The 21,295-nt window shown below is 37.8% G+C and overlaps 1 protein-coding gene across 5 annotated transcripts in view; it reads left to right on the forward strand.

Annotated features, from left to right (window-relative positions):
- Positions 1-21,295, forward strand: part of DOP1A (DOP1 leucine zipper like protein A) — a 114,408-nt gene that overhangs the window by 56,564 nt on the left and 36,549 nt on the right. For 4 of the 5 annotated variants that reach the window (XM_029223668.1, XM_029223667.1, XM_029223670.1 and 1 more), the window contains exons 12-17: positions 584-698; positions 1,408-1,641; positions 14,329-14,950; positions 15,563-15,837; positions 16,935-17,087; positions 20,605-20,705. In XM_029223668.1, coding sequence (XP_029079501.1) covers positions 584-698; positions 1,408-1,641; positions 14,329-14,950; positions 15,563-15,837; positions 16,935-17,087; positions 20,605-20,705 — 1,500 coding nt within the window. The remainder of the gene's footprint in view (positions 1-583; positions 699-1,407; positions 1,642-14,328; positions 14,951-15,562; positions 15,838-16,934; positions 17,088-20,604; positions 20,706-21,295) is intronic. The other variant, XM_029223669.1, reaches the window with a different exon arrangement.

Consider the following 21,295-nt stretch of genomic DNA (forward strand, 5'->3'; position numbering starts at 1 on the left):
TATCTTGCTGGCTAGGGACTGTAGCATATTCTTACTTTGTGTCTTCAGAGTGTAGGGCAGTGTATGGGCAGATAGGATTAATGTGATTTAATGTGCATATTTGTTGGAGGAATAATCTCTACTACTTGTATCAGAAGAGGCTTCTTAGAGGAGGTACCATTTGAAGGGTGGCTGCATTCTGGATGTGAGAGAATGAGGCTGGGAGAGGGTGCCTATCCAGGGGGACAGGTTGGTATGAACAAAGGCCCTGAGGTTAGAAATCAAGCAGCAAATAGTCCATTTTAACTAGGAGATGAGATCTGTAGTGGGAGAAATAGGAAATAAGTCCCAAACAGAACCATCCAGAACACTTGGAAGTTCAGGATGGGTGTCATAGGGAGAGGTTCAGCCTAGGAATCTTGCTTTGGGAATTTTCCATGGAGAGATACAGTAGTGTCCTAGGGGAAAGGGAACATACTTCATCACAAGAAGTTAACCGTGTGCATCCCAATGTTGATATGACTCATTTAAAGAACAGTGATATCATCACATGTATTCACATCACTTGATAGGATACTTGATACAGTGAATTTTGTCCTTTTAGGAGGACACTGCATGCCAGACTTCAGCGTGGGCCTGGAGATGTTAACGACTCATCTGAGTTACAGCTGACCAATTTCTGCTTACTGGTGGATTTTTTGTTGGATATAGTTTCTTTGGTAAGATCACCCTGGTGAAAAAATATTGAGGAAATGTAATAACATAGTTCAAATATTTCATTTTGGAAATAGACCTCATCTTCAAATAAATACCATTTTTTAAATTAAATTGATTTTCCCCCTTTTGGTATAGCATTTTAAATAAAATTTTTGAAGTGTTTTGTCCTCTGACATACATTATATGTAATACATATACAATTCTTATATAATACATGGAATGTATTTCATAATTGCATGTTATTGAAGTCTTACATGTTTAGTATATAATAGTCTAATGCTGCATTTGTATTCATTAATGATTCTATTAAATGAAGACTGTTGGAAACCTTTTCGCCTTTTCTCTCCTCAATTCTTTGCTTTCTCATTTTGAAGCCTACTAGAAGTATGAGGGTGCTGTGTCAGGTATGACATTCAGCCTGTTTTGTTTTTAACTGATTGTATTCACTTTTGTTATGTTATAATTTCAGTAATGTAACAGATAAAACTGGGGTTCTTTTATAGTACATGCTTCGAAGTACTTAAATTGAGAATTTGGGAATAGAAATTTTACGTCATTAATAATAAATGACCATACAATGTTAATTAAGAGCATGGTACATATGAAATGAGTAAAATTATTTTTCTTATATATTAATAAATTAAAAATTAAATAACATAACTTTGGAGTTATACACTGTATAAACTTTTGTCACTTCGCTTTTATTTTCAGGAGACTTATATTGAAATCCAGACAGAACACTTGCCCCAGTTGCTGCTCAGGATGATATCTGCCCTGACAAGCCACCTCCAGACATTGCACTTGACTGAACTCACAGATTCTCTCAGGCTCTGCTCAAAGATCCTTAGCAAGGTTCAACCTCCTCTGTTATCTGCCAGCACTGGAGGTGTGTTGCAGTTTCCAAATGGGCAGAACAACTCAGTCAAGGAGTGGGAAGACAAAAAGGTAACGTTTTGCTGTTATTTTTGGTACTAGACCAATTATATTTCTTCAAGGCAGAACAGTTTCTAACTAACATCACTTTACACATATTCATTTAAATATTCGTCAATCTTTCCTAGTTCCCAGTGTTGTGGCAGTAGACCGTCTTGTAGGCTTTTTTTTGGCTCTAGTGCAATTTAACTGTCTATATCCACACTTTGCAAAAGAAATATAACACAAGCAACATACATAATTTAAAATTTTCTGGTAGCTACAGTAAAAAAAAAAAAAACAAAATAGAACAGGTGAAAATAATTTTAATTGTATTTTTACTTGGCCCATTAGAGCTAATATATTACCATTTCAACATGTAATCAATATAAAACTGATGTAACATAAAAAAATACTAGTCAGATATTTTACATTCTTTTTTTGTACTGTCTTCAAAATTCCACTGTGTATTTTATACTTACAGCACATTCAAATACTAAATTTTTATTAGAAGTACTTGATCTATACTTAATTTCATAAAATTTACATTTAAAAAATTAAATTCTCATACCCAGGTTGTTCAAAACATACTTAAAAGTTTTCTCAGAACTAAATTAAGGATCACTTTTAAAATTTTAATTAAAATTAATTGCATTAAAAAATTTAGTTTCTTTGTCAGATCAGCCACATTTCAAGAGCTCAATAGCCACATGTTGCTAGTAACTATACTATTAAACAGCAGGTTTATAATCCAAACTTCATTGGTCCTTTTCATAGGTATACACTAAGTTTTTGACATGTTCTCCTTGAAATCCAGAATCTTTGTGCTCTCCTCAGTCTTCCAGATTCTTAATGCTTACTTTATGATGTTGAATAGAATTGTAACACAGTGGACCCTTGAGCAACACAGGTCTGAACTGAGTGGGTCCACTTATATGTGGATTTTTTTTTTTCAATAAATATATTGGAAAATTTTTTGGAGATTTGTGACTCTCTTTTGGAGATTTGAGAGAACTCTCAGACAAACCGCACAGCCTAGAAAAATCACAAAAATTAAGAAAAAGTTAGGTGTGTCATGAATGCATAAAATATACATAGATATACATATAACATACAAAATATGTTTTAATATATTATTTATGTTATCAGTAAGGCTTCCAGACAACAGTAAGCTTTTAGAAGTTAAGTTTTGGTGGTATCAAAAGTTACATGTGGATTTTTGACTGTATAGGGGTTTGGTACCTCTAACCCCTTCATTGCTCAGACTCAACTATAATTTTAATGTCTGGCACTAGTGACATATTTAACTACCTATGAAATGGGTGTGGAAAAATCATCAATTTAAAAGCTTTCAGGTTTATAATATTACATATACTTTTTAGTAAATAGTAATGAAAACATTCACAGAATCATGTAATTCCATTGAATTTAGGGTACAGGGGCACTATGTCAAAGACAAGATTTAAAAATTTCTAGCATATAAGGTCATTACCTAAATCCTGTGGTTGTATAGTTGCCCTTACTTTTTTTTCAGTTGCTTTTTAATTTTGTCAGCCAGGCAAAATACATTATCAGGATGATCTCATACAGCCTTTTCCATCAAGTCTTAACCCTAGAACTTCTTTCTTGGACCTTCTAAATATATTGCCTTTCATGTATGAAATGAACATTACCCTCAAACAATTTAAATATATCCCAGGATTATCCCACATAAACTAAAACTAGTTTGTCTTATTTTCCTTCCTACCTGCTTATTATTTATATGTGAGATATATTGATTCTGTTGTTGGACAGTTCATTTTGTTGTGCTGTTTTTCCTTAATTTATGCCTCTAGGATCTTAGGAATAAAACTAAAATAGATATTAGCTGTTATTGGTTTGGTTTTTATTTGAATGAGATTAGTGAAAGTAGGGGAGGGACCTTAGCAGTCTCTCAATAACATATTAAAATATGTGAATATTTACTATGTAGAAAACATCTGGAGGCACTTTATCGGTGGTTACAGGTAAAGTAAATGGGAACACCCATTCATATTAAATGAAAGAATTAAATAATACACTTTTTTAATATAATTGTTGATTAACCTTAGATATGCTTCCCCCGCCTCACCCTTTGGTCTTCCTGCCTGTTCCCAGGGTTTCTCTGTTCTTTTCTATTTTTTACTGAAGCACAATGGTATTATCTTCACTGAGATGTCTAATATTGATCATATTTGAAAGCTGAGAGTATTTTCAGTATTCCTGTTTTTGAAATTGTAATTGAAGGAATGATTCTTTTAAAAATTATAAATCTTAATTTTTTCTCCATGCACTTAGTACATTTTTGTAAAATCAGTGTATTGCATCTCTATACCCAAATGTAATTCCTTTCTATTTTCAGAGAGATATTTTACTATAAAATAATCTGAACTATAGTTACATAATATAGACCATACAACTGTTATAAATGTATGCAGTTGTAACTGAATTTATAGCATGAATTCTATTAATGTAATATCATCCATTGTTTTCTAATCCTTATATGAGAAAGACTGATACAGAAATAATAATAAGCTAATGACAATTTTACCATTTAAATAAGACTTATTTTTTTTAAATGTATTAATTTCAAAGGAGAAAAATCGACAAGTTCAGTTCTGTTGCCTCTAAACTTTGGCATTCTAATGTGAAAAGTTCTCATGCTGTTATAGAGACAGTGATCTGCTGTGGTGAAAGGAAGATGAAGTTTAGAATCATCTAATCTGAGCTCTTCTACCTACTAAGTTTATTTGCTGTGACCTTGGGCGAGTTTTGTTTTGAACTTCCCTGAGCCTCAGTTTTCTTACCTTTGAAAGAGAGAAAACAACCTCTCTTTGTTCAGCACCCACTCTACGTATCCAGCAGTGAACTAGGCACACCTAGGTGAACTTTGCCCTTCCTGGCCCTTTCTTTCTGCCTGGGAGACATATATTAAACAAATAATTGCATATTTAATTATAGTTGTGATAAATGTATGAAGGAAAGAATGGAGTGATAGGAATGTGGGAAAGGGGTGATCAGACCTAGATTGGGGGCCACGAAAGGCTTTCTTGAGGACGGATTGTTTGAGTGAAGCTCTAGAGGAATCCGGGCGGGTGAGGTAGGAAGAAGAGAGCCCTTGACAGAGGAAGGAGCATTTGCACAGACTCTAGGCAAAAAGGAGCGCTGTGCAGACAGGGAGGGGACATGCTGCTGCTGAGGTAGGCAGGGGCCAATTCTTACAGAGCCTTTCACTGTACTAAGGCTTTTATTCTTTATCTTCAGAGCAATGGGAAGACACCGAAGGGAGAGAAGCAAGTGACATAATCAGATTTGTGTATTTGAAAAATTAGTCCGAGGGAGGGGATATGGGGATATAAGTATACGTTTAGCTGATTCACTTTGTTATACAGCAGAAACTAACACAACAGCGTAAAGCAATTATACTACAATAACGATGTTAAAAAAAAAAAAAGAAAAGAAAAATTACTCTGGCTGCAGTGTGGAGTATGGATCTGAGAAACAGAAATGGATGTGGGGAGACCTGCAGTAGTGCAGATGAGAGGTGGTGGTAACATGTGCTTACAAGATGGGGTAGTAAAGACAGAAATGGACGGATCAGCCACGTATTGAGGAGGAAAAATCAATAAGCTGTAGTAATGCATTGGTAGGGTAATGAGTGATCACTAACATTTATTGAAGGTTTACAAAGTGGCAGGTTCTACACTGTCTTACTTAATCCTCATTGCAACTGTAAAATGTGGGAATTTGCCATCTCAATTACATAGATTAGGAGGTTTGGAGAGGTTCAGTAACTTGCCAGGGTTCGGAGAGGTTCAGTGACTTGCCAAGCGGGAAAGTGGCAGCCTCTTAGCTGACTCATGGCCAGCACTCTTGACCACTGTACTGGAATGGATGTAAGGAAAGTGTGCAGGAGAGGTGGAGAAGGTACCAAGAATCGGCCCTAGATTCCTGCCTTCCTGTTTTGATGAAGGGTGGTGTCATTCACTGAGGCAGAGAGCACCGGGTGAGGCCCAGCTGTGTAGCACCAGAGCATTTAGTGTGTATATCTTCAGTGATCTTCCATAAGATCACTTCTCAGTGATCTTCTTCAAGTTCAAATTATGCTCTGGCACAATCACCTAAGGAGTCTGTGGTATGTATAGCTTTTGTTTACTTAAACTAAGCCAGAAAATATGCTTGATGATTGTACTCATCCTATCTTATAGAGAGGGAACAGTTAATCATTATTATTAATAATGATGAAGTTATTCTACTTCAGTAGCTGGTTCAGTTTTTGTTTATACTGTAATTGTCTCTTCTCCTCTAGATTATAAACAGTTCCTTTTGTTCCAAATATCTAATGTGGGAAATAATGTCGGTTCAGTAACTGCTTGTTGAAAGAATGTAAGCTTAATAGCAAACACTTAAATAGTACTTCACATATTTCAGACAGAAATTTCACTTCATACGGTCCCAAATAGAAGACTTACTAGATTTTATTTCTAGTTTTTGTTTTAACATCTTTATTGGAGTATCATTGTTTTACAATGGTGTGTTAGTTTCTGCTGTATAACAGAGTGAATCAGCTATACATATACGTATATCCCCATTTCTCCTCCTCTTGTGTCTCCCTACCACCCTCCCTATCCCACCCCTCTAGGTAGTCACAAAGCACCGAGCTGATCTCCCTGTGCCTTGCGGCTGCTTCCCACTAGCTATCTGTTTTACATTTGGTAGTGTATATATGTCAGTGCCACTCTCTCACTTCGTCCCAGCTTACCCTTCCCCCTCCCCTTGTCCTCAAGTCCATTCTCTACGTCTGTGTCTTTATTCCTGTCCTGCCCCTAGGTTCTTCAGAACCAGTTTTGGTTTTTTTTAGATTCCATATATATGTGTTAGCATACGGTATTTGTTTTTCTCTTTCTGACTTACTTCACTCTGTATGACAGACTCTAGATCCATCCACCTCACTACAAATAACTCAATTTCATTTCCTCTTATGGCTGAGTAACAGTCCGTTGTATAAATGTGCCACATCTTCTTTAACTCTTCATCTGTCAATGGCCACTTAGGTTGCTTCCATGTCCTGGCTATTGTAAATAGAGCTGCAGTGAACATTGTGGTACACGACTCTTTTTGAATTATGATTCTCTCAGAGTGCATGTCCAGTAATGGGACTGCTGGGTCATATGGTAGTTCTATTTTTAGTTTTTTAAGCAACCTCTATACTGTTCTCCATAGTGGCTGTATCAATTTACACTCCCACCAACAGTGTAAGAGGGTTCCCTTTTCTCCACACCCTCTGCAGCATTTGTTGTTTGTAGATTTTCTGATGATGCCCGTTCTAACCGGTGTGAGGTGATACCTCATTGTAGTTTTCATTTGCATTTCTCTAATTATTAACGATGTTGAGCATCCTTTCATGTGTTTGTTGTCAATCTGTATATCTTCTTTGGAGAAATGTCTCTTTAGGTCTTCTGCCCATTTTTGGATTGGGTTGTTTGTTTTTTTGATATTGAGCTGCATGAGCTGCTTGTACGTTTTGGAGATTAATCCTTTGTCCTTTGATTCGTTTTGCACGTATTTTCTACCTCTACCATTCTGAGGGTTGTCTTTTCATCTTGTTTATGGTTTCCTTTGCTTTGCAAAAGCTTTTAAGTTTCATTAGGTCCCATTTGTTTATTTTTATTTCCATTACTCTAGGAGGTGGGTCAAAAAGGATCTTGCTGTGATTTATGTCATAGAATGTTCTGCCTGTGTTTTCCTCTAGGACTTTTATAGTGTCTGGCCTTACATTTAGGTCTTTAATCCATTTTGAGTTTATTTTTGTGTATGGTGCTAGGGAGTGTTCTAATTTCATTCTTTTACATGTAGCTGTCCAGTTTTTCCAGCACCGCTTATTGAAGAGGCTATCTTTTCTCCATTGTATATTCTTGTCTCCTTTATTAAAGATAAGGTGACCATATGTGCGCGTGTTTACCTTTGCGCTTTCTATCCTGTTCCATTGATCTATATTTCTCTTTTTGTGCCAGTAGTATATTGTCTTGATTATTATAGCTTCGTAGTATAGTCTGAAGTCCAGGAGCCTGATTCGTCCAGCTCTGTTTTTCTTTCTCAAGATTGCTTTGGCTATTCAGGGTCTTTTGTGTTTACATACAAATTGTGAAATTTTTTGTTCTAGTTATGTGAAAAATGACATTGGTAGTTTGATAGGGATTGCATTGAATCTGTAGATTGCTTTGGGTAGTAGAGTGATCTTCGCAATGTTGATTCTTCCAATCTAAGAACATGGTATGTCTCTCCATCTATTTGCATCACCTGTAATTTCTTTCATCAGTGTCTTATAATTTTCTGCATACAAGTCTTTTGTCTCCTTAGGTAGGTTTATTCATATATATTTTATTCTTTCTGTTGCAGTGGTAGATGGGAGTGTTTTCTTAATTTCACTTTCAGGTTTTTCATCATTAGTGTATAGGAATGCAAGATATTTCTGTGCATTAATTTTGTATCCTGCTACTTTACCAAATTCATTGATTAGCTCTAGTAGTTTTCTGGTAGCATCTTTAGGATTCTTTATGTATAGTATCATGTCATCTGCAAACAGTGACAGCTTTACTTCTTCGTTTCCAATTTGGGTTCCTTTTATTTCTTTTTCTTCTCTGCTGTGGCTAAAACTTCCAAAACTATGTTGAATAATAGTGGTGAGAGTGGGCAACCTTGTCTTGCTCCTAATCTTAGTGGAAATGGTTTCAGTTTTTCACCATTGAGAACAGTGTTGGCTGTGGGTTTGTCATATATGGCCTTTATTATGTTGAGGTAAGTTCCCTCTGTGCCTGTTTTCTGGAGGTTTTTTATCATAAATGGGTGTTGCATTTTGTCAAAAGCTTTTTCTGCATCTGTTGAGATTATCATATGGTTTTTATCCTTCATTTTGTTAATATGGTGTATCACGTTGATTGATTTGTGTATTTGAAGAATCCTTGCATTCCTGGGATAAACCCCACTTGATGGTGTATGATCCTTTTAATATGCTGTTGCCTTCTGGTTGTTAGTATTTTGTTGGATTTTTGCATCTATGTTCATCAGTGATATTGGCCTGTAGTTTTCTTTCTTTGTGACATCTTTGTCTGGTTTTTCTATCAGGGTGATGGTGGCCTCGTAGAATGAGTTTGGGAGTGTTCCGTTCTCTGCTATATTTTGGAAGAGTTTGAGAAGGATAGGTGTTAGCTCTTCTGTAAATGTTTGATAGAATTCGCCTGTGAAGTCATCTGGTCCTGGGCTTTTGTTTGCTGGAAGATTTTTTTTTTTTTTTTTTTTTTTTTTTTTTGCAGTACGCGGGCCTCTCATGGTTGTGGCCTCTCCCGTTGCAGAGCACAGGCTCCGGACGCACAGGCTCAGCGGCCATGGCTCACGGGCCCAGCCGCTCCACGGCATGTGGGATCTTCCCGGACCGGGGCACGAACCCGTGTCCCCTGCATCGGCAGGCGGACTCTCAACCACTGCGCCACCAGGGAAGCCCTGCTGGAAGATTTTTAATCACTGTCTCAATTTCAGTGCTTATGATTGGTCTGTTTATATTTTTTATTTCTTCCTGGTTCAGTCTCGGAAGGTTGTGCTTTTCTAAGAATTTGTCCATTTCTTCCAGTTGTCCGTTTTATTGGCATATAGTTGCTTGTGGTAATCTCTCATGATCCTTTGTATTTTTGCAGTGTCAGTTGTTACTTCTTTACTTCTCCTTTTTCATTTCTAATTCTGTTGATTTGAGTCTTCTCCCTTTTTTTTTGATGCATCTGGCTAATGGTTTATCAATTTTGTTTATCTTCTCAAAGAACCAACTTACAGTTTTATTGATCTTTGCTATTCTTTCCTTCATTTCTTTTTCATTTATTTATGATATGATCTTTATGATTTCTTTCCTTCTGCTAACTTTGGGGGTTTTTTGTTCTTTTTTCTCTAATTGCTTTAGGTGTAAGTTTAGGTTATTTATTTGAGATGTTTCTTGTTTCTTAGGGTAGGATTGTATTGCTATAAACTTCCCTCTTAGAACTGCTTTTGCCACATCCCATAGGTTTTGGGTCATAGTGTTTTCATTGTCATTTGTTTCTAGGTATTTTTTGTTTTCCTCTTTGATTTCTTCAGTGATCTCTTGGTTATTTAGTAGCACAATGTTTAGCCTCCATGTGTTTGTACTTCTTACAGATTTTTTCTGTAATTGATATGTATTCTCATATCGTTGTGGTCAGAAAAGATACTTGATACGATTTCAACTTTCTTATATTTACCAAGGCTTGATTCGTGACCCAGGATATGCTCTATCCTGGAGAATGTTCCATGAGCACTTGAGAAGAAATTGTATTCTGTTGTTTTTGAATGGAATGTCCTATAAATATCAATTAAGTCCATCTTGTTTAATGCATCATTTAAAGCTTGTGTTTCCTTATTTATTTTCATTTTGGATGATCTGTCCATTGGTGAAAGTGGGGTGTTAAAAGTCCCCTACTATGAATGTGTTGCTGTCGATTTCCCCTTTTATGGCTGTTAGCATTTGCCTTAGGTATTGAGGTGCTTCTATGTTGGGTGCATAAATATTTACAATTGTTATATCTTCTTCTTGGATCGATCCCTTGATCATTATGTAGTGTCCTTCTTTGTCTCTTCTAATAGTCTTTATTTTAAAGTCTATTTTGTCTGATAAGGGAATTGCTACTCCAGCTTTCTTTTGATTTCCATTTGCATGGAATATCTTTTTCCATCCCCTCATTTTCAGTCTGTATGTGTCCCTAGGTCTGAAGTGGGTCTCTTGTAGACAGCATATATACGGGTCTTGTTTTTGTATCCATTCAGCCAGTCTATGTCTTTTAGTTGGAGCATTTTACCCATTTACATTTAAGATAATTATCGATATGTATGTTCCTATTACCATTTTCTTATTTGTTTTGGGTTTGTTATTGTAGGTCTTTTCCTATTCTTTGGTTTCCTGCCTAGAGGAGTTCCTTTAGCATTTGTTGTAAAGCTGGTTTGGTGGTGCTGAATTCTCTTTGCTTCTGCTTGTCTGTAAAGGTTTTAATATCTCCATCGAATCTGAATGGGATCCTTGCTGGGTAGAGTAATCTTGGTTGTAGGTTTTTCCCTTCCATCACTTTAAATATGTCGTGTCCCTCCCTTCTGGCTTGCAGAGTTTCTGCTGAAAGATCAGCTGTTAACCTTATGGGGATTCCCTTCTGTGTTATTTGTTGCTTTTCCCTTGCTGCTTTTAATATTTTTTCTTTGTATTTAATTTTTGATAGTTTGATTAATATGTGTCTTGGTGTGTTTCTCCTTGGATTTATCCTGTACGGGACTCTCTGCACTTCTTGGACTTGGTTGACTATTTCCTTTCCCATATTAGGGAAGTTTTCACCTATAATCTCTTCAAATATTTTCTCAGTCCCTTTCTTTTTCTCTTCTTCAGGGACCCCTATAATTCGAATGTTGGTGTGTTTAATGTTGTGCCAGGGGTCTCTGAGACTGTCCTCAGTTCTTTTCATTCTTTTTTCTTTATTCTGCTCTGCTGTAGTTGTTTCCACTATTGTATCTGCCAGGTCACTTATCCATTCTTATGCTTCAGTTATTCTGCTCTTGATTCCTTGTAGAGAATTTTTAATTTCATTTATTATGTTATTCATCATTGTTAGTTTGCTGTTTAGTTCTTCTAGGTCCTTGTTCAACACTTCTTGTATTTTCTCCATTCTATTTCCAAGATTTAGGATCATCTTTACTATCATTACTCTGAATTCTTTTTCAGGTAGACTGCCTATTTCCTCTTCATTTGTTCAGTCTGGTGGGTTTTTACCTTGCTCCTTCATCTGCTGTGTATTTCTCTGTCTTCTTATTTTGCTTCACTTACTGTGTTTGGGGTCTCCTTTTCACAGGCTGCAGGTTCATAGTTCCCGTTTTTTTGGTATCTACCCCCAATGGGTAGGGTTGTTTCTGTGGGTTGCGTAGGCTTCCTGGTGGAGGGGACTGGTGCCTGTGTTCTGGTGGATGAGGCTGGGTCTTGTCTTTCTGGTGGGCAGGACCATGTCCGGCGGTGTGTTTTGGGGTGTCTGTGGACTTAGTATGATTTTAGGCAGCCTCTCTGCTAATGGGTGGGGTTGGTTTCCTGTCTTGCTAGTTGTTTGGCTTAGGGTGTCCATCACTGGAGCTTGCTGGTCATTGTGTGGAGCTGGGTCGTAGCGTTGAGATGGAAATCTCTGGGAGAGCTTTCGCTGTTTAATATTATGTGGGACTGGGAGGTCTCTGGTGGACCAGCATCCTGAACTCAGCTCTCCCACCTCAGAGGCTCAGGCCTGACCCTCGGCCGGAGCGCTAAGACCCTGTCAGCCACTCGGCTCAGAAGCAAAGTGAGAAAGAAAAGAAAGAAAGAAATAATAAAATAAAGTTATTAAAGTAAAAAAATTTTTAATAAATATATTAAAAAGTAATAAAAAAAAAGGAAAAGAGACGAGAGCAACCAGACCAATAAACAAATCTAACAATGATAACAAGTGCTAAGAACTATACTAAAAAAACAAACAAAAAAATACGGACAGACAGAACCCTAGGACAAATGGTAAAGGCAAATCTCTACAGACAAAATCACGTAAAGAAGCATACACATACACACAAACAAAAAGAGAAAAAATATATATACATTAAAAAAAGGAAGAGAGCAACCAAATCAATAAACAAATCTACCAATGATAATAAACTCTAAACACTAAAATAAAATAAACATAAAACTGGAAACAAATTAGATGCAGAAAGCCAAACCCCAAGTCTACAGTTGCTCCCAAAGTCCACCTCCTCAGTTTGGGATGATTTGTTGTCTATTCAGGTATTCCAGAGATGCAGGTACATCAAGTTGATTGTGGAGGTTTAATTCGCTGCTCCTGAGGCTGCCTGGACAGATTTCCCTTTCTCTTCTTTGTTCGCATAGCTCCCGGGGTTCAGCTTTGGATTTGGCTGCATCTGCATGTAGGTCGCCGGAGGGCGCCTGTTCTTCGCTCAGACAGGACGGGGTTAAAGGAGCTGCTGCTCCGGGGGCTCTGGCTCACTCAGGCCGGGGGGAGGGAGGGGCACGGATGCGGGGCGAGCCTGCGGCGGCAGAGGCCAGCGCGACGTTGCACCAGCCTGAGGCGCGCTGTGTGTTCTCCCGGGGAAGTTGTCCCTGGATCCCAGGACCCTGGCAGTGGTGGGCTGCACAGGCTCCCGGAAGGGGCGGTGTGGACAGTGACCTGTGCTCGCACACAGGCTTCTTGGTGGCTGCAGCAGCAGCCTTAGCGTCTCATGCCCGTCTTGGGGTCCGCGCTGATAGCTGCGGCTCGCGCCGCCCTTCTCTGGAGCTCATTTAGATGGTGCTCTGAATCCCCTCTCCTCGCGCACCCCGAAACAATGGTTTGTTGCCTCTTGGGCAGGTCCAGACTTTTTCCCGGAGTCCCTCCTGGCTAGCTGTGGTGCACTAACCCCCTTCAGGCTGTGTTCAGGCAGCCAACCCCAGTCCTCTCCCTGGGATCCGACCTCCGAAGCCCGAGCCTCAGCTTCCAGCCCCCGCCCACCCCGGCCGGTGAGCAGACAAGCCTCTCGGGCTGGTGAGTGCCGATCGGCACTGATCCTCTGTGCGAGAATCTCTTCCCTTTGCCCTCTGCACCCCTGTGGCTGCGATCTCCTCCGTGGCTCCGAAGCTTCCCCCTCTGCCACCCGCAGTCGCCACCCGCAGTCTCCACCCGCAAAGGGGCTTCCTAATGTGTGGAAACCTTTCCTCCTTCACAGCTCCCTCCCAGAGGTGCAGGTCCCGTCCCTATTCTTTTGTCTCTGTTTATTCTTTCTTTTGCCCTACCCAGGTACGTGGGGGGTTTCTTGCCTTTTGGGAGGTCTGAGGTCTCCTGCCAGCGTTCAGTAGGTGTTCTGTAGGAGTTGTTCCACATGTAGATGTATTTCTGATGCATTTGTGGGGAGGAAGGTTATCTCCATGTCTTCTCTGCCATTTTGAAGGTCACCCTATTTCTAGTTTTTAAAATGTCATTTTTTTAACCTTACATGTCTCATTCCATGCATTGTTTAGACATTAGGAAAGTGATTTCATGAAGTAGATTGAATAAATTATTAGTAGTTTGAAAACAAGGATGTAGATCCTAGAGAGTTTTACATATACGTATTTTGTCCTCAAGAACCTAAGCTTAAGTTATGCATATAGCAAATAATAAATATTTATTGAATAGCTTTATATTAATATATTAATTAGAACCGTATCAGTATTTCCTATTAGCATAGATATGTGAATCAATTGTAGAAACTCTTTTTTTAAGATTCAACCAAATATATAGATTAGGGCTTCCCTGGTGGCGCAGTGGTTGAGAGTCCGCCTGCTGATGCAGGCGATGCGGGCTCATGCCCTGGTCCGGGAAGATCCCACATGCCGCGGAGTGGCTGGGCCCGTGAGCCATGGTCACTGAGCCTGTGCGTCCAGAGCCTGTGCTCCGCAACGGGAGAGGCCACAACAGTGAGAGGCCCACATACCGCAAAAAAAAAAACAAAAAAAAAACATATATATAGATAGATAGATAAAGTTGTGAAACGTGAATTAGGTTGTGAATAAGTCAAATCTAAAGCTGACTTCTTTCAAAATGTGACTTTTTAATTTTAATTTCTAATATAATACATTTAGTTACTCAGCCTTCTGCTCTTTTTACACTCTACCAGGTATTATCAGTTTCTCTTGAAAATCCTACTGAAGTGTTTGAAGATGGAGAAAATCCACCAAGTAGTCGCTCCTCAGAGAGTGGATTCACTGAGTTCATACAATATCAAGCAGACCGAACTGATGACATTGACAGAGACCTGAGTGAGGGACCGGAGGCAGTTGCCATCCCAATTGGTAGCACATCATCTGAAACAGAAACGGCCTCCACTGTGGGATCTGAAGAAACTATCATCCAGCCCCCTTCCATAGTCACTCAGGGGACAGCACCCCAAAGTGGGAAGACAGCGCAAAAAACTGCAATGCAGTGCTGCTTGGAGTATGTCCAACAGTTTCTCACCAGACTTATCAACCTCTACATCATTCAGAGTAACTCTTTCTCTCAGGCTTTGGCTACAGAGCATCAAGGGGATCTGAGTCGAGAGCTAGGAGAGACTTCAGACTGGGACAGGGATTCCCATGGTGGTGTAAAAGAGAGAAACATAAGTAAACAAAAAACTTCAAAAGAATACCTTTCTGCCTTCCTTGCTGCCTGTCAGCTCTTCCTGGAGTGCTCAAGCTTCCCAGTTTACATTGCTGAGGGGAACCATACCTCAGAGTTATGTTCTGAAAAATCAGAGACTGGTAAGGTCATCTCTGTTTTATTTATTTAAAAATATTTTTTATGGCATGCTTTCCCCTCCCCCTTTATTTTAAGGAACACTCAGACATTAAAACTGGGATTTCTTTTAGCCTCTTAATTTTTAAAACTTTTATTTTAATTTGTAGATTTTTTTTCATTGAAATACTGTCATTATGGGGAGATTGATATGTTGGAAATTTTCCTGATTTCCTTTATTATGACTAGCATCATAGGTGATTACCTTTATTTAAATTTTTATTTTTTATATATATATACACACACACACAGACATACACACACACATACATAGTACACACACATAGTACAGTGAGTACTACATAATGTTAATTGATTACTAAACTTTTTTTAGGACAGAAAATAGCTTGTATGACTTGCATAAGAAAAATACATATTAAAAAATTTTTATGAAATTCCTGTTGCTGCTTTATTTTATTGAAGCTCTAGTCTAAGTGAGAAACCATGGTTTTGTTCACCGAGCAAGGCCTAAAGTTATTTGGTAGAAGTGCTTTGTGTTTTGAAATTAACTTGGAAGATAGAGTGTGCGTGAAAGGTTCAGTGTGATGGACCGTGTTGGCTTCCGGCTTTCGTTTCAGACTGGGAGCACGTGCAGCCTCCACTGTGGCTCCAGACACTGATGACCGCTTGCAGCCAAGCAAGTGATTGCAGTGTGCAGAGCGCTGCGATTTCACTAGTGATGGATCTGGTAGGATTGACTCAGTCGGTGGCCATGGTCACTGGGGAAAACATCAACAGTGTGGAGCCTGCACAACCCTTAAGTCCAAACCAGGGAAGAGTAGCTGTGGTTATTAGACCTCCCCTCACTCCGGGCAATCTGAGATACATAGCTGAGAAGACTGAATTTTTCAAGGTGAGCTCTAAGAAATACATTCATGACTAAGATGATACTTGAGCTAATTTGCATAGCAGAGATTTTAAAGAAGGTAATCAGGCTTAATTAAACACCTCTTAATATCATACCATATAGGAAAAGACACCACACTTGATCAGTGCTGCTTGGCCGGTCTTCTCCCCAGTTTTGTGAGGAGAAAAAAGATAAGGATGAGGGGAGTATTAGGGTAAAGAGAAAAGTTCATTTATACAGTAAAATGTATTTCCAGATAAAGTGGTTGTGACACTTTTGCTTTTCGTAGAGTGCAACCTCAGCTCTCCAAAACACCCAGAAAAAGTTTTCTGACTCTGAATTGTCTGATGATCATTTGTGATGTATGATGTCATTCAAAAAAAATGCAGTCTTTGATCTCTGTCACAACAGTACATATGATATCCTCTACATAGAAAGAACAGCAAGTATATTTGACTTAAGCAGGTAGACTATTTATATATAAAAATTTTTTTTAATTTTAATGTAATTTCAAGTTATTGTGCCCCTCCAGATAGTTCCTCCTGCTAGGTTAGAGTTGGGTTCTACAATGTTGTGGTGAACCCTGATGACTTGCATTTTTATTAATGCTGTCATAGATCATCAAGTGCTGTGTTAACACATGTAGCACTGAAATACATACAACCTATTTTGTACGTTTTAAGTAGTTTGCATATTTGGACTATGAATTATATTTCACTTTGCAGCATATAACTGTAAACATTAAAGCGCCTTCAATGTGGGATTTATATCCTCTTAAAGGTAACATATTCTAGCATCACTTTACTAAACATCTCTAAAATAGTGAAATGGGGTCTCATCTGGACCCTGTAAAAAGTGATTACATATCTGCTGTTTAAGGTAAATATAATTAAAGGACTATCATAAGAGGTTCTAAAAGCCTGGACCAGAAAGTGAACAGATGGAAAGCTACACTTTTAAATCTCATTCCAGTGGCATAATGAGTATTAAGACCTTCTAGGTCTGGCAGTCAGAGGCTTGTTTGTACCTAATAGGAAATGTCTGTTAAATAAGTTTCCATTTGCAATTTTGTAACTGTGACTTTTACATCTTTTTTTTTATAGCATGTAGCTTTAACATTGTGGAACCAGATGGGAGATGGGACACCTCAGCACCACCAGAAGAGTGTAGAACTGTTTTATCAATTACATAACTTGGTTCCTTCTTCTAGCATCTGTGAGGATGTTATAAGTCAGCAGTTGACCCATAAAGATAAGGTAAATTCTTCTCTTCTTATCCTGTGCCCACCCTACCTCCTGCTCGTATTATACTAAAAGGTAAATTAAGGAAACTCTAGGAAAATTATTTCATCTAGTATCTGAATAAGAGATAATATGAATTCATTCAGTGATCATCAAATCTTTAAAATACATGTGTTCTATTCTTTTTAGAGGAAAGTTCTTTACATAAGCATCAGTAATATGAAAAATCAAGGAACCCAAAATCAAATGCTGGGTTTATTTCTTGGTTCAGGATACCACCTGTGGGGAGTGATGATTAAAGTTGGTGGTGGTCCAAGTTCTTGGGTTGTTTAAAGATGTATTCGGTGGCCTCAGTTATGAAACTGGTGGATACATTAACTAATATATGTGAAATGACATTTATAAGCTATAGAGTGTTAGTATGTGAGATTATATTATTTGCCTTATAATAAACATCCAAAATAAGGATTTTGTATCCAAATGTATATGAAGTGTGATACATACGTCAGTTAGAGTAAAGATGGCTGAGTCATGACTGGGCCTGAGAAGAAGCTAGAACGATCATTCTGATTGACCTGTTCAGGGTAACTTAATGAAGTTTGTGGTCTTCCTGTATCTGCTCTCTAACATTAATTTTAAGAAGATTTTATTGAACAGCTTTTAGAAGTGGATTGCCCTCATTTTGAAAAGTTCTCAATGCTAGTGAGATTGAATGGGTTATGTTCAAAAAGACATTGTGTAGAGTAAATGCAGCATTTGGCAGGGGGACCTGGCAAATGAAGGAGTAAATGAGAGGACTGAAAAGCTTATTCCAAGAAAACTGTTAAAATTCTAATTTTACTTCAACACATTCTTTCAGAATTGTTCAGAAAATTTTAAATAGAGCCTTGTATTTCAGTGCAGTAATTTGCTTTACATTAAGTGTAAATCTAGGACAAATTATACACCTGTTTACTTGTATAACATTTCATTTTAAAGAAATACTGAGCTCTGAATAAAGATATTATATATCCATGGAAAAAACGATCTGTTATTACTTACTTTTATTTACATGTTTCTGTTGGTTGATGTACAAACACAGGCCCACAGAAAAAGCAGGCGCTCCTCTAACCTATCACAAACAGTTTAGACAGTCGCAATCCCGATTTCAGGGGTCTTTTACTTGAAGGATTCCACAAATGCTGGAGGAAGACTATAAAATTTTTGGAATATTACAATTTCTTTTTCTCTGTTTTTTTAAAAATTTTATTTTTTTTTAATACAGCAGGTTCTTATGAGTTATCCATTTTATACACATCAGTGTATACATGTCAATCCCAATCTCCCAATTCATCCCACCACCACCACCCCCCACCACTTTCCCCCTTGGTGTCCATACGTTTGTTCTCTACATCTGTGTCTCTCTTTCTGCCCTGCAAACCGGTTCATCTATACCATTTTTCTAGATTCCACATATATGCGTTAATATATGATATTTGTTTTTCTCTTTCTGACTGACTTCACTCTGTATAACAGTCTCTAGGTCCATCCACATCTCTACAAAGACCCACTTTCGTTCCTTTTCATGGCTAAGTAATATTCCATTGTATATATGTACCACATCTTCTTTATCCATTCATCTGTCGATGGACACTTAGGTTGCTTCCATGACCTGGCTATTGTAAATAGTGCTGCAGTGAACACTGGGGTGCATGTGTGTTTTTTTTTTTTTTTGCATGTGTCTTTTTGAATTACGATTTTCTCAGGGTATATGTCCAGTAGTGGGATTGCTGGGTCATATGGTAATTCTATTTTTAGTTTTTTAAGGAACCTCCATACTGTTCTCCATAGTGGCTGTATCAGTTTACATTCCCACCAACAGTGCAAGAGGGTTCCCTTTTCTCCACACCCTCTCCAGCATTTGTTGTTTGTAGATTTTCTGATGATGCCCATTCTAACCGGTGTGAGGTGATACCTCATTGTAGTTTTGATTTGCATTTCTCTAATGATTAGTGATGTTGAGCAGCTTTTCATGTGCTTCTTGGCCATCTGTATGTCTTCTTTGGAGAAATGTCTATTTAGTCTTCTGCCCATTTTTGGATTGGGTTTTTTTTTTAATATTGAGCTGCATGAGCTGTTTATACATTTTGGAGATTAATCCTTTGTCCGTTAGTTCATTTGAAAATATTTTTTCCCATTCTGAGGGTTGTCTTTTCATCTTGTTTATAGTTTCCTTTGCTGTGCAAAAGCTTTTAAGTTTCATTAGGTCCCATTTGTTTATTTTTTTTTATTATTTCCATTACCCTAGGAGGTGGGTCAAAAAAGATCTTGCTGTGAATTATGTCATAGAGGGTTCTTCCTGTGTTTTCCTCTAAGAGTTTTAAAGTGTCTGGTCTTACATTTAGGTCTTTAATCCATTTTGAGTTTATTTTTGTGTATAGTGTTACGGAGTGTTCTAATTTCATTCTTTTACATGTACCTGTCCAGTTTTCCCAGCACCACTTATTGAAGAGGCTGTCTTTTCTCCATTGTATATCCTTGCCTCCTTTCTCATAGATTAGTTGACCATAGGTGTGTGGGTTTATCTCTGGGCTTTCTATCCTGTTCCATTGATCTATATTTCTGTTTTTGTGCCAGTACCATATTGTCTTGATGACTGTAGCTTTGTAGTATAGTCTGAAGTCAGGGAGTCTGATTCCTCCAGCTGCATTTTTTTCCCCTCAAGATTGCTTTGGCTATTTGGGGTCTTTTGTGTCTCCATGCAAATTTTAAGATTTTTTGTTCTAGTTCCGTAAAAAATGCCATTGGTAATTTGGTAAGGATTACATTGAATCTGTAGATGGCTTTGGGTAGTATAGTCATTTTCACAATATTGATTCTTTCAATCCAAGAACAATTTCTTTGTGATTTCCATTAACACATTTTCATTATCTAATACCAAATACTGGTCTTTCTAAGTAATTTATTTTTCCATTATTCTATCCATTGTTATCTTAACAGTTAATCTTTTCCACATAATCCCAAAAGTGATGTCATATTTTTCTTGTAGAAATAATTTTTTTAGGTCCTTAAAGTTTTTAATCTAATAAACCAGCTTTGTAGGTGTTGATAAATTCATTTGGGATTAACGTGTAATTTCTGGGAGCAAAAGCAAAGTATATAGTGCCATAAAATTGGTTTTGACTACTGTGTATTTATATATTAAAATGAGGGGGAAAGTGCTTCCTACACCCAAAATATCATAACATGCACATTATTAGGTTTTTCCATCCCCTGTTATAAAATAATCTAGTAAACTGATTACCTAAACTAAATAATAACTTATGTGGCAATATGAGATGATCCTTTAGGTTTAATATTTCTTTATATATTTAAGTATTTTCCACTTTTCTACTTCCATAAAAAACACAGCTTATTTCATCGGGTGTTGGAGTTCTGTGAACATTGAACATAATACAACATAATACTCTGTCTTAAATAACTACTTTGTTCATACTAAAATCACTTAATACCTTCAAAGGATAATAAAATAATCTCTCATATTCATCCTCAGAAAATAAGGATGGAAGCACATGCAAAATTTGCAGTTCTTTGGCATCTAACAAGGGACCTCCATATAAATAAGTCTTCATCTTTTGCACGGTCTTTTGACAGGTTGGTTACATTTTATATTCTGATATCTTAATGTTTCTTTTCTTGAATCCCCTGGCCTATTTGGTAGGGGAGAGAGAGCAGGGATAGGAGAGAGCAACTTGCGATTTTATAAAGAGAATTTATAAATTATTTTTTAAAATCTAAGCTGTATTAAAAGGCATGGCATTTTCATTTATCTAACAGATTTTCACCTTTCATGCTCTGGAGCACCCAGTGCCCCTTCCTTTCATTGGATGACTTCATCAAGTTACTTCTGTGTGCCAGGAGCCGTTCTAGGTGTCAGGGTTACTGCAACAGATATAGCCTGCTTGAGTTCACATTCAGTGAAATTTCATATAAACAGTAGATTGTATAAGTGTTTCTCTAGTAATCATTCTCAGTCTTCTGCCTGAACCAGACCTTAAAATCTACAGCAAAAATACTGACAAAGCGCTTCCATGGATTAAAACAATCTGTAGTTAACTGCCTGAGAGTTTGCCTAGACTACATAGATGACCCATACCCCAAATATGAGATTTGCAGTAACTTCCAAGGAGATGCCATTTATAGGTAAATTTACATACATTGGCATAGATAGCAGTCTCACCAGC

The sequence above is a fragment of the Monodon monoceros genome, unplaced genomic scaffold (genome assembly GCF_005190385.1).
Source record: "Monodon monoceros isolate NGI ecotype Baffin Bay Population unplaced genomic scaffold, NGI_Narwhal_1 Super_Scaffold_15, whole genome shotgun sequence".
In the NCBI taxonomy this organism is placed as follows: Eukaryota; Metazoa; Chordata; class Mammalia; order Artiodactyla; family Monodontidae; genus Monodon; species Monodon monoceros.